Genomic DNA, 13,984 nt, shown 5'->3' on the forward strand with positions numbered 1-13,984 from the left:
CGTAGCGCTAACCGCTGCACCTCCGCTCCCAATACCCACACACGCACGCACACGCGTGCGTGCACGCAACAGACTCTTCAATCTGCCATCAGGAACGTGTTTTTTTTCCCCCAAGCTCACTTAACTCTTAATAACAGTTTGAATAAAGTTAACCTGCGTGTGTCTTGTTCCCACCACCCAACCACCTCTCTCTCTGTCTGTCTCACGGTGACATTCCCAGCACCCACCCACAACTCTCTCTCTGTCTCACCGTGCCATTCCCAGCACCCACCCACCTCTCTCTCTCTGTCTCACGGTGACATTCCCAGAACCCTCCCACCTCTCTCTCTCTGTCTCTCGGTGACATTCCCAGCACCCTCCTACCTCTCTCTCTGTCTCTCGGTGACATTCCCAGAACCCTCCTACCTCACTCTCTGTCTCTCGGTGACATTCCCAGCACCCACCCACAACTCTCTCTCTGTCTCACGGTGACATTCCCAGAACCCTCCCACCTCTCTCTCTCTGTCTCTCGGTGACATTCCCAGCACCCTCCTACCTCACTCTCTGTCTCTCGGTGTCATTCCCAGCACCCTCCTACCTCACTTTCTGTCTCACTGTGACATTCCCAGCACCCTCCTACCTCACTCTCTCTGTCTCTCGGTGTCATTCCCAGCACCCCCTCACCTCTCTCTCTCTGTCTCTCGGTGTCATTCCCAGCACCCTCCCACCTCACTCTCTCTGTCTCACGGTGACATTCCCAGCACCCTCCCACCTCACTCTCTCTGTCTCACGGTGACATTCCCAGCACCCTCCCACCTCACTCTCTCTGTCTCACGGTGACATTCCCAGCACCCTCCCACCTCTCTCTCTGTCTCTCGGTGACATTCCCAGCACCCTCCCACCTCTCTCTCTGTCTCTCGGTGACATTCCCAGCACCCTTCTACCTCACTCTCTCTGTCTCACGGTGACATTCCCAGCACCCTCCCACCTCACTCTCTCTGTCTCTCGGTGACATTCCCAGCACCCTTCTACCTCACTCTCTCTGTCTCACGGTGACATTCCCAGCACCCTCCTACCTCACTCTCTCTGTCTCACGGTGACATTCCCAGCACCCTCCCACCTCTCTCTCTGTCTCTCGGTGACATTCCCAGCACCCTCCCACCTCTCTCTCTGTCTCTCGGTGACATTCCCAGCACCCTTCTACCTCACTCTCTCTGTCTCACGGTGACATTCCCAGCACCCTCCCACCTCACTCTCTCTGTCTCTCGGTGACATTCCCAGCACCCTCCCACCTCACTCTCTCTGTCTCTCGGTGACATTCCCAGCACCCTCCCACCTCACTCTCTCTGTCTCTCGGTGACATTCCCAGCACCCTCCCACCTCACTCTCTCTGTCTCACTGTGACATTCCCAGCACCCTCCCACCTCACTCTCTCTGTCTCACGGTGACATTCCCAGCACCCTCCCACCTCACTCTCTCTGTCTCACGGTGACATTCCCAGCACCCTCCCACCTCACTCTCTCTGTCTCTCGGTGACATTCCCAGCACCCTCCCACCTCTCTCTCTCTGTCTCTCGGTGTCATTCCCAGCACCCTCCCACCTCACTCTCTCTGTCTCTCGGTGTCATTCCCAGCACCCTCCCACCTCACTCTCTCTGTCTCTCGGTGACATTCCCAGCACCCTCCCACCTCACTCTCTCTCTGTCTCACGGTGTCATTCCCAGCACCCTCCTACCTCACTCTCTCTGTCTCTCGGTGACATTCCCAGCACCCTCCCACCTCACTCTCTCTGTCTCTCGGTGTCATTCCCAGCACCCTCCCACCTCACTCTCTCTGTCTCTCGGTGTCATTCCCAGCACCCTCCCACCTCACTCTCTCTCTGTCTCACGGTGTCATTCCCAGCACCCTCCTACCTCACTCTCTCTGTCTCTCGGTGACATTCCCAGCACCCTCCTACCTCACTCTCTCTGTCTCTCGGTGTCATTCCCAGCACCCTCCCACCTCACTCTCTCTGTCTCACGGTGTCATTCCCAGCACCCTCCTACCTCACTCTCTCTGTCTCACGGTGACATTCCCAGCACCCTCCCACCTCACTCTCTCTGTCTCTCGGTGTCATTCCCAGCACCCTCCCACCTCACTCTCTCTGTCTCTCGGTGACATTCCCAGCACCCTCCCACCTCTCTCTCTCTGTCTCTCGGTGTCATTCCCAGCACCCTCCCACCTCACTCTCTCTGTCTCACGGTGTCATTCCCAGCACCCTCCCACCTCACTCTCTCTGTCTCACGGTGACATTCCCAGCACCCTCCCACCTCACTCTCTCTCTGTCTCACGGTGTCATTCCCAGCACCCTCCCACCTCACTCTCTGTCTCACTGTGACATTCCCAGCACCCTCCCACCTCTCTCTCTCTGTCTCTCGGTGTCATTCCCAGCACTCACCCACCTCACTCTCTCTGTCTCACGGTGACATTCCCAGCACCCTCCCACCTCTCTCTCTCTGTCTCACTGTGACATTCCCAGCACCCTCCCACCTCTCTCTCTCTGTCTCTCGGTGACATTCCCAGCACTCACCCACCTCTCTCTCTCTGTCTCTCGGTGTCATTCCCAGCACTCACCCACCTCACTCTCTCTGTCTCTCGGTGACATTCCCAGCACCCTCCCACCTCTCTCTCTCTGTCTCTCGGTGTCATTCCCAGCACCCTCCTACCTCACTCTCTCTCTGTCTCACTGTGACATTCCCAGCACTCACCCACCTCTCTCTCTCTGTCTCACTGTGACATTCCCAGCACCCTCCTACCTCACTCTCTCTGTCTCTCGGTGTCATTCCCAGCACCCTCCTACCTCACTCTCTCTCTGTCTCACTGTGACATTCCCAGCACTCACCCACCTCTCTCTCTCTGTCTCACTGTGACATTCCCAGCACCCTCCCACCTCTCTCTCTCTGTCTCTCGGTGTCATTCCCAGCACCCTCCCACCTCACTCTCTCTGTCTCACGGTGTCATTCCCAGCACCCTCCCACCTCACTCTCTCTGTCTCACGGTGACATTCCCAGCACCCTCCCACCTCACTCTCTCTCTGTCTCACGGTGTCATTCCCAGCACCCTCCCACCTCACTCTCTGTCTCACTGTGACATTCCCAGCACCCTCCCACCTCTCTCTCTCTGTCTCTCGGTGTCATTCCCAGCACTCACCCACCTCACTCTCTCTGTCTCACGGTGACATTCCCAGCACCCTCCCACCTCTCTCTCTCTGTCTCACTGTGACATTCCCAGCACCCTCCCACCTCTCTCTCTCTGTCTCTCGGTGACATTCCCAGCACTCACCCACCTCTCTCTCTCTGTCTCTCGGTGTCATTCCCAGCACTCACCCACCTCACTCTCTCTGTCTCTCGGTGACATTCCCAGCACCCTCCCACCTCTCTCTCTCTGTCTCTCGGTGTCATTCCCAGCACCCTCCTACCTCACTCTCTCTCTGTCTCACTGTGACATTCCCAGCACTCACCCACCTCTCTCTCTCTGTCTCACTGTGACATTCCCAGCACCCTCCTACCTCACTCTCTCTGTCTCTCGGTGTCATTCCCAGCACCCTCCTACCTCACTCTCTCTCTGTCTCACTGTGACATTCCCAGCACTCACCCACCTCTCTCTCTCTGTCTCACTGTGACATTCCCAGCACCCTCCTACCTCACTCTCTCTCTGTCTCACTGTGACATTCCCAGCACCCTCCCACCTCACTCTCTCTGTCTCACTGTGACATTCCCAGCACCCTCCTACCTCACTCTCTCTCTGTCTCACTGTGACATTCCCAGCACTCACCCACCTCTCTCTCTCTGTCTCACTGTGACATTCCCAGCACCCTCCTACCTCACTCTCTGTCTCACGGTGACATTCCCAGCACTCTGCCTATCTCCATGCTTCTTTGGGCACATTTCAGGTCTCGCTCAACGTTTGTCGGTCTCCACGTTTCCCGTGTCTGATCGGTGCCCTCGCGGGTACCATGCCCTGATTGCAAAGCTGTCTTATCGCCGTTTTTTCAATAAGAAATCCCAATTCTAAGGATGTAAATGGCAGCGCGTGTTTTTTAAATAACGCAATCGGAATGTTGACAAGTCGAATCCTGGTTAGGGATGGACCCAGACCGTCATCATCGTAGGGTCGATAAAATTCGTACCACTTTGCGGGAAACTCAAAAGCGGTTGTCCTATAAAGAGACTCGTCCCCGTCCACGTAATGTGGAATTTTCCACCCAGAGCTGTAAACGTGAAGTAAACCTTTGCCTTCTTTCGTACTTTTTTTGCTCCAATTCAGGTTCTCGGATGGCGGGTCCCAGGATGAAGCCTCTCCATTCTCCCCACGGCGCGAGCGGCCGGCCCCGCTCCTCTGCCGCCCTCATCATGGCCGTCGCCACTGTCGGCGTGGTCATCTTCAACGTCGCTGCCACGGCGGGTGAGATGCGCCCGATCCGCGTGAGGAAGCACGTGCATCAGCAGCGCGTGTTGCATTGAGTTGTGTGTATGCGTGTGCGCGTGTGTGTACCTAGTGCCTTCATTAGGTGCTCGCTAACAGCACTTGTCCCAAAGTTCGTTAAGGCTATACGGGGGGGGGGGGGTTCTTTATATTTGTACCTGCCACGGTGTGTAAAACGTCAGTGCCGAGAAGACAAAAGCAGCCGGGCGTGGTGATTGTCCACGCAGAATAGGCGCTCGCTAACGGCACTCCATTGGCTACACGAGGCAAGCATCAAGTATGTTACGATGACGTCGATAAAAAATCGATTCCCTGCACCGAACAACACGTCCATCGAATCGATCATGGTTCTAGCCCCCCTCCCCCCCATCGAGCCCCATCATCCCGTTTAAAAGTCTACAACCAATCGTGCGGCAGAGGCAAACCTTTGTCTTTGTCTCGGCCGTCACGTGTCCACGCATACGGGGGGGGGGGGGGCGATGTGAGGGGGGGGCGTGTGCGCACGTGCGCGCGCGCGTGCCTGGGCGCGAGCGAGACTGGTCACGCGGAGTGACTGTGACGTCATCACCACAGTGCCACGTCACCGCTCGCACCGCCTGCCGCCGCGTTTTGCAAATTGCGTAAACGGCCGCCGGAGCGTTCTGGCAATTATTATTTCTTCATCATCATCATCCTGATTGTTGTTGTTGTTGTTAAGAAGTTTGGTTGCAGCTGTCGCTGTAGCGGGGCGGGGAAGGGGTGCTCGCTAACAGTGCTTGACCCTCCAGCCTGTGAAGGCTATATGGGGGATCTTTGTCTTTGTTGTCATGAGTGCGGGTGAGACACGAAGGCGGAGGAGGGCGGATTTTAAGAAACCTGCCCCAGCACTTTGCAAGCGGCTGCGTCGGCTACTTGAATGGGTGCGCTGTGCGACCTCTGTGCATTGGAAGCCCAGCGTGGTGGTGCTGGTGGTGGTGGTGCTGCTGGTGGTTGTGGTGGTGGTGCTGCTGCTGCTGCTGCTGAGAACCCATTCACACCGGCGGCATCCCCTCGTCCCGCTGCTGCTGTTACTCGAAACTCCTACGGACCTCCGCCTCGTGGTCGGGATCGCTTTACTCGGCGGCAAGCTGACGCGGCCGCATTGGCATGACATGAGACGCATGCGCGCGCGCGCGCCCGTGACACGCGCCGCGCTCCGGGGCTGCTGCTGCTGTTGTTGAAACAGCTGGCGCATTACGCGCGTGCTCACAAACGAGCGGCGAAAATTATTTGGGGGGTGGGGGGAGTAGGTGGGGGGAGTAGGGGGGCAGGGGCACACAACTACATTGACAAAGATCCCCCCCCGTGTAGCCTGTTGGGGCAAGTGCTGTTAGCTCGTAGCAACGTCATGAAGGCGCGGCAACCGCGGGTGTGTGGTGGTTCTGATGCTCACTACACACCGCACCAGCCACTGCTTTGTTTTTTCACCTAGAGGAGGCCCCGGACTTGCACGAAGACTTCGTCGCCGATGTTGGCCGTGAGCGAGAATCGAACTCGGCTCGCCGGGGCTCTGTTGCGCTGACCGCCGCGCACCACCGCTCCCCACGCATCCAGAACGCGTCCAGCGCAGCGTATACAAAGACAAAGACCCCCCGTATAGCCTTAACAGACTGTAGGGGCAAGTGCTGTTAGCGAGCACCTACGAAGGCCGGCACGGCACACGAGGGGATGGGTGGCCATCACCACGCCCGGCCGCCTTTGCCTCCCTAGTGGCGATGTTTACACACCGCACCGGGCACTGATTTGAGGCTGAGTCGACCTAGGGGAGGCCCAGAACCGGCTCAGATAATTGTCACCGGTGTTGGCCGTGAGCGGGAATCGAACCCGGGTCGCCGGGTTCGTAGCGCAGCGCGGCGCTGACGCCGCACCGCCGCTCGCGCTCCGCTGAGTTGTTGTGCGTCAACGCGAGCGTGGCAACGTCTTGGCAACGTCGTGGAAACGTCGCGGTGCTTTTATTTAATTGTTGCTGCCGGGAAGCAGAGGGAGGCACGCGCGCACGCACGCACGAGCCGCCGCCACCCACGAGAGTGACGGACGCAGAGCGGTCGGCGGCTTGGCGGGGATTATTGCAAACACGTGGTGGCCGGGCGCACATCGCTCGCTCATCGGCCATCGTCACGCAGACATCGCTGATGAGAAGAAGAAGAGTAGAAGAAGAATAGGCTGTAACCATTCCCGGCAATGGTGCAGGTGTTAAGGTCCTTGTTTTTTTCTCATCATCATTTTGATATCGACCAGACAAAATGGGGGTCTCGTTGATATCGAAATCGCTGTCTCTGTGCCTTGGTGATACACTCCATCATCATCATCATCATCACTACGATAATCATAATCGCCATCAATACATTTGTAATCCGCGCATTCTGTCATCGATGATTATGGTCATTGGTCGTCATCATCACGACCTTGATTCAACTTGTTTTCATCGTAGTTGATGACGATAATGATGATAGTCGTCATCATTATCATCATTGACTCAATTCTACTTCGTAAACAGAGAACGCTGACGATGACTGAAGGGCGAGGCGGATAACGCAACGATCTGTGTTAACACGTGCTATGATGGTGATGGATGGATGGTGATTATTAAGACCATCACGAACATGTTACTGATGATGATAACGACGATGATGCTTTTGACGTTAAAGATGCTGCGAATGATTCCTCTACCGCTGATGGTGATGATGATTGTTGCTGCTTCTGCTACCGCCACGGTTGTTGCTTCTGCTGACGTTGCTCCTACTTATGATGACGACGCCCACCATCATCATCCTCATCATCATCTTCGTCTCACCACCATCGCCCCCTTTCTCCTGCAGCCTCGGGTCACGTGCCCACACCGAAGGCCATGAAGGTTCGCGCGGCCCGGCAAGCACCGGTGCGCGGCGTCCTCGCGGGGACGGTGACCCTCCCCTGCAGCTACGCGCACAACCCCCACGACGACGAGGAGGAGGTGGCGGCGAGCCACCCTCCTCCCGACCGTGACCACAAGCACCACCACCACCACAAGCACCACCACCACAAGCACCACCACCACCACCACGGGGACGACCACGTCGACCGAGGCACCGTGCCACCGACGCCGGCCGGCACACACTCGCGACCGCGCGTCAAGTGGAGCAAGTTGGGCGCCGATGGACACTGGGCGGACGTGATCGTGTCGCAGAACCTCCACTCGCGCGCGGGTCCCGGGTTCGAGAGCCGCGTCTCCCTGCCGCGGTTCCTGGCGCCCCACGGTGGCGGAGACGCGGCGAGCGGAGACGCCTCGCTCGAAATCTCGCTCCTGCGCGACTCCGATCGTGGCACGTATCGCTGCGAGGTGATGGCCGGCATGGACGACGAGAGGGACGTGGTGGAGCTGCTGGTCGATGGTGAGCGGTGTGGCCGTCGTCGTCACCCTACGAGCAATTGTCGTCATCGATGTTGTCATCATCATCGACGTCGTCATCATCATCAGTCGTTGCGATGTACCTTGTCTTACCCTTTTAACATCACAATCTCCCTCTCACGCTCATCATTTATCCTTCCCATCCACCCCTCTCTCTCTCTAGCTCCCTTCTCTCCTCCATTTCTTTCCTCTCCATCCATCCATCCTTCCCCCCACTCTCTCTCACTCTTACATCTCTTTCCTCTATCCTCCCCCACCCACAGCCCTCTCCCCTGTATCCCCTCCACTCTCCTCTCTCTCTTACATCTCTTTCCTCTATCCTCCCCCACCCACAGCCCTCTCTCCCCTGTATCCCCTCCACTCTCCTCTCTCTCTTACGACTCGACGCTATGTGCCTCCCTCTCAACTCTCTCCCCCTCCAATCTCCAATCCTCTCTCTCGCTCTCTTACATCTCCTCCCCATGGCTGCCTCCCCTCTTCCCCTGCCCCTCCGCACTCTCGTCTCACCAGCGCCACTTCATGTTTCTGTTATCATAGAATATTTTCCGAGCCCCCATCCTTCCGGACCCCCCACCCGCACACCCAACTACCCCTCCCCCCCTCTCCCCCCCTCTCCCCCCCCCAATCATCATTCCATTTCTCCCACACCAACGGGGAAAGGCAGAGGGCAGCATTTTTTTTTCACCGGGTAAGGCCCGCTTAGCGACGTAGCTCTTTTTCAGAAGCCACCTAGACACAAATGATCGCTCGACGAAGCGGGCTCATCACGTGGACATTTACAGCAGCCGAATACTCTAAACGCGTGATGTTGATTCTAAAATGTGGAGGGAAAAACCAGAGGACTCGAAGAAAAATCCACACGACCATTGAGGAAAGAGAGAGAGACACGCAAACTCAAAATATACAGCAGCAGGCATCGGGGTCGGGATCGAACCCACGACCTCCTGCATACCAGGCGAGGTAGTTAACATCTCCTAGCCACCGTAGTGCACAGCCTCTCCCTTCCCCCCCACCCTGCACACCCAACTCCCCCCCCCCCACCAACGACGAAAGGCGGGGTGGGACAACATTTTCCAGAGCTCTGCCCCGGGACAGCTCCGGCTGGAACGAAGCAAGCCCCTGTCGTCTCCCCCCCCGCGTCTCCCTCCCGCTCCAGGTGTGGTGTTCCACTACCGCTCGGCGCAGAGCCGCTACACCCTGGACTTCGCGAGCGCGCAGGCGGCGTGCGCCCAGAACGGGGCGCGCCTCGCCTCGCCGCAGCAGCTGCAGGCTGCGTACGAGGACGGCATGGACCAGTGCGACGCCGGCTGGCTCTCCGACCGGAGCGTGCGGTGAGAGACTCGCTTTGCATCACGGCGCGCCGCCCGTCCGGCCAGTGGGCGACGGGTCGCTCGGTTGGCAGAGTCGTGCGTCTCTCAACTCGCCTGCGCTTCGCTCCCCCCCCCCCCTCGCAATGCCGCGTGCCTCTCACCTAGCGTCACCTGCACAGCCACGTGGCATGTCCTTAGTCTGCAAAGTCACGCATCGCTCGCCGAGCCTCGCCTGCAAAGCCACGTGGCATGTCGTTCGCCTGCAATGCCGCGTGTCTCTCACCCCTGTCTCTTCACCTGTTCAGCCACGTGTCTCTCACCTACGCCCGGCATGACGAGCCACGTCGCTCATCATGGCTTTCTCCGAGCATTGCTCGGATCTGGAACTCCCTCCCCGCCATCTCCCTTTGCAGGTCTCTCGATCGACCGACGCGGGCGCGCGTGAACTCGCAAGCGTCTTATCGCACCCTCTCTAATTCGGCGCCCGCTGTTCTCCCTGGTGCCCTCAACCCTCCACCCCCCCCCCCCCCCCCGTTGCCACCCGCCTCTCGCAGGTATCCCATCATCCGGCCGAGGCCCGGCTGCTACGCGGACAAGAACGGCAACCCGGGCGTGCGCTCGTACGGGGAGCGCGCCGCGCACGAGACGTACGACGCGTACTGCTTCACCGAGAGGCTCGCAGGTTTGTGCGCGCCCACGTACGCGCGGGTTCAACTTCTTTCGCGCCGTGCGTAGTCGACCGTGCTAATAATCGTGGGTGCGGGGGAAGGGCAACGCCACTCCCCCGAAGTCCGTAACGACAGCAGCCAGTTCGCCACTAAGTGACGGTGAAGTCACCACGGCGCTTGTGCCAGGATAGGTGCGCTTTGAGGCTATCGCTTGAAGCTGTTGTCAGGAGGAGGTCACGGGAACAGACCCAGCAGATGGCATGGTGTTGACCGACTGAGATGACTGGATAGATGCACCATCTGTGCCCCCCGTTGTTGTTGTTAGAGGGCGACTGACTCCAACTGTCCAGTAGAGGCCTTCACGAACCTCATCCACTTACTCTCACTCGCTCTCGCCTCACCTACACACACTCATCACTCGACACAAACACACTACGATAAGAGACAAAGATCCCCGGTATAACTTAAACAGGCTGTTGGGGCAAGTGCTGTTAGCGAGCATCTATGAAGGCCGGAATGGCACGCGAGGGGGTGGGTGGCCAGCACCCATGCCTGGCCGCCTTTGCCTACGCACCTCGCCAGGTACTCATTTGAGGCTGAGTCGACCTAGGGGAAGGCCCAGGACCGGTTCAGATAACCGTCACTGGCGTCTGTGACCGTGAGCGGCGATCGAACTCGAGCCGCCGGCAGTGCCGGATTAAGCTAGTGCGGGGCCTGTAGCATATGTTATAAATGGGCCCTAAATTAAAAAAATATGCATAAATATGAAAACACAATTTTTTACTTGCACAGTAAAATTATTGTATTCTTTAATTTGCTATACAGACAGATAATACGACAAATCGCTAACCTAAAAGTTGAAGGCGGTATAGTACTATAGTAATAGAGCAAGTGCAGAATCACTGATCCGGAATTGATAGCTTGAAAGCATTTAGCGCGTGGCCCTTGAAAGTGCGGGGCCCGTAGCTACTTCATATGCAGCTACTTGTGCTACTACGATAATCCGGCACTGGACGCCGGGTTCGTGGCGCAGCGTCGCGCTACCCGCTGCACCACCGCTCTCCCTACACACGGCGCCGCGTATCGACGCTCGCGCTCTCCCACCCACCCACCCCGTCCCGCCCCTCCTAGTCGAGGTGTTCCACACGACCTCCCCGGGCCGCCTGACCCTGAGCGAGGCCCGCAGCGTGTGCGAGGCCCTCGGCGGCGGCCTGGCCACCGTGGGGCAGCTGTACGCCGCGTGGAAGTTCGCGGGCCTCGACCGCTGCGACGAGGGCTGGCTGGCGGACGGCAGCGCGCGCTACCCCATCGTGTGGCCGCGGCAGAACTGCGGCGGGCCCGTGCCGGGCGTCCGCACCAAGTACCGATACGCCAACCAGACGGGCTTCCCCAGCCCCAACTCGCGCTTCGACGCCTACTGCTACAGAGGTGAGGGGTGTCGCGTGTGCGCGCGCGTGTGTGTGTGAGCGTGTGTGTGTGAGCGCGTGTGTGTGAGCGCGTGTGTGTGCGCGCGTGTGTGTGCGCGCGTGTGTGTGAGCGCGTGTGTGTGAGCGCGTGTGTGTGTGCGAGCGTGTGTGTGTGAGCGTGTGTGTGTGTGAGCGTGTGTGTGAGTGTGTGTGTGTAAGCATGTGTGTGTGTGTGAGCGTGTGTGTGTAAACATGTGTGTGTGTGTGAGCGTGTGTGTGTGTAAGCATGTGTGTGTGTGTGAGCGTGTGTGTGTGAGCGTGTGTGTGTAAGCATGTGTGAGCGTGTGTGTGTAAGCATGTGTGTGTGAGCGTGTGTGTGTAAGCATGTGTGTGTGTGTGAGCGTGTGTGTGAGTGTGTGTGTGTAAGCATGTGTGTGTGTGTGATCGTGTTTGTGTAAGCATGTGTGTGTGTAAGCATGTGTGTGTGTGTGAGCGTGTGTGTGTAAACATGTGTGTGTGTGTGAGCGTGCGTGTGTGTAAGCATGTGTGTGTGTGTGAGCGTGCGTGTGTGTGAGCGTGTGTGAGTGTGTGTGAGCGTGTGTGTGTGAGCGTGTGTGTGCGTGTGTGAGCGTGTGTGTTTGTGAGCGTTTAGGGGGCACCTGCGTATTTTGCGCTCGCGTGCCACTGCCGAGCACAGTATCACCACGTAACTTGCAATTTCAAAGTGGGTAAATAGTTTGGCAATAAATGAACAACGACAAAAAGTGGGTAAATAATCGCAAGTTAATGCATTCCCCCCCCCTCGTCGAATTAATGCCGCGTTCCAAATGCGTGTCAGGAAACCAACCCACTCTGCCGGAGCCAGCGCTGGCCTCTCGGGCCGAGGAGACGCAGCAGGCCCAAAACGTGGCCCCTCCAACTCCTCCTGCTCAACTCGCCAGCGACCCCGACCAAGACAAGGAGGTGACACCGCCGATGAGCTCCTCCTCTTCGAAGGAGGAGGTGGAGGAGGTGGAGGAAGAAGCCAGCGTGCAGGCACAAGCACCGCCACTCGCGGTCGAGCAGCAGCAGGAGGAGGCGACATCGCCACGAGATGAGGTCACAGATCACGAAGAAGAACATTCTGCTACTTCAGAGCCATCATCTCCGTTACCCGAGGAGGAGGAGGAGAAATCACCTGAAGTCGTGCTAACTGGTCATGAAGAACTGTCGTCCGCGACACCTGAAGAGACGTCGCCGGGACACGTGGTCGCAGATCATGAAGAATCTTCATCTCCTATACCCGAAGAATCGGCATCTCAGACACCTGAAGAACCATCACCTTTGACACATGAGAAGATATCGCCAGATGTGGTCACAGATAATGAAGAACCGTCACGTCTGACACCTGAGAAGACATCACCTGAGGGTGAGATAACGGGTCATGAAGAACCTTCCTCTCTGACACCCAAAGAATCGGCATCTCAGACACCTGAAGAACCATCACCTTTGACACATGAGAAGATATCGCCAGATGTGGTCACAGATCATGAAGAACCATTACCTGTGACACTTGAGAAGACGTCACCTGAAGGTGAGGTCACGGGTCATGAAGAACCTTCATCTCTGACACCTGAAGAATTGGCACCTCAGACACCTGAAGAACCATCGCCTCTGACTCCTGAGCAGATATTGTCAGATGTGGTCACAGATCATGAAGAACCGTCACCTCTGACACCTGAAAAGACATCACCTGAAGGTGAGGTTACGGGTCATGAAGAACCTTTATCTCTGACACCTGAAGAATTGGCATCTCAGACACCTCAAGAACCATCACCTCTGACTCCTGAGAAGATATCGCCAGATGTGGTCACAGATCATGAAGAACTGTCACCTCTGACACCTGAAAAGACATCACCTGAAGGCGAGGTCACGGGTCATGAAGAACCTTCCTCTCTGACACCTGAAGAATTGCCATCTCAGACACCTGAAGAACCATCGCCTCTGACTCCTGAGAAGATATCGCCAGATGTGGTCACAGATCATGAAGAACCGTCACCTCTGACACCTGATAATACATCACCTGAGGGTGAGGTCACGGGTCATGAAGAACCTTCATCTCTGACACCTGAAGAATTGGCATCTCGGACACCTGAAGAACCATCACCTCTGACTCCTGAGAAGATATCGCCAGATGTGGTCACAGATCATGAAGAACCGTCACATCTGACATCTGAAAAGACATCACCTGAAGGCGAGGTCACGGGTCATGAAGAACCTTCCTCTTTGACACCTGAAGAATTGGCATCTCAGACACCTGAAGAACCATCGCCTCTGACTCCTGAGAAGATATCGCCAGATGTGGTCACAGATCATGAAGAACCGTCACCTCTGACATCTGAAAAGACATCACCTGAAGGTGAGGTCACGGGTCATGAAGAACCTTCATCTCTGACACCTGAAGAATCGGCATCTCAGACACCTGAAGAACCATCACCTCTGACTCCTGATAAGATATCGCCAGATGTGGACACAAATCATGAAGAACCGTCACCTCTGACACCTGATAAGACATCACCTGAAGGTGAGGTCACGGGTCATGAAGAACCTTCATCTCTGACAACTGAAGAATTGGCATCTCAGACACCTGAAGAACCATCGCCTCTGACTCCTGAGCAGATATCGTCAGATATGGTCACAGATCATGAAGAACCATTACCTGTGACACCTGAGAAGACGTCACCTGAAGGTGAGGTTACGGGTCATGAAGAAC

The 13,984-nt window shown here is 56.9% G+C and overlaps 1 protein-coding gene across 1 annotated transcript in view; it reads left to right on the top strand.

The window, feature by feature from the left end:
• The window catches only part of LOC144930991 (brevican core protein-like), a 37,689-nt gene that overhangs the window by 11,733 nt on the left and 11,972 nt on the right, over positions 1–13,984 (top strand). The window contains exons 2-6 of the mRNA XM_078854830.1: positions 4,284–4,421; positions 7,280–7,831; positions 9,005–9,179; positions 9,713–9,840; positions 10,958–11,263. Of these exons, the coding sequence (XP_078710956.1) occupies positions 4,292–4,421; positions 7,280–7,831; positions 9,005–9,179; positions 9,713–9,840; positions 10,958–11,263 (1,291 nt within the window). The 5' untranslated portion in view covers positions 4,284–4,291. The remainder of the gene's footprint in view (positions 1–4,283; positions 4,422–7,279; positions 7,832–9,004; positions 9,180–9,712; positions 9,841–10,957; positions 11,264–13,984) is intronic.

Source organism: Lampetra fluviatilis, chromosome 3, assembly GCF_964198595.1.
Source record: "Lampetra fluviatilis chromosome 3, kcLamFluv1.1, whole genome shotgun sequence".
Classification (NCBI taxonomy): domain Eukaryota; kingdom Metazoa; phylum Chordata; class Hyperoartia; order Petromyzontiformes; family Petromyzontidae; genus Lampetra; species Lampetra fluviatilis.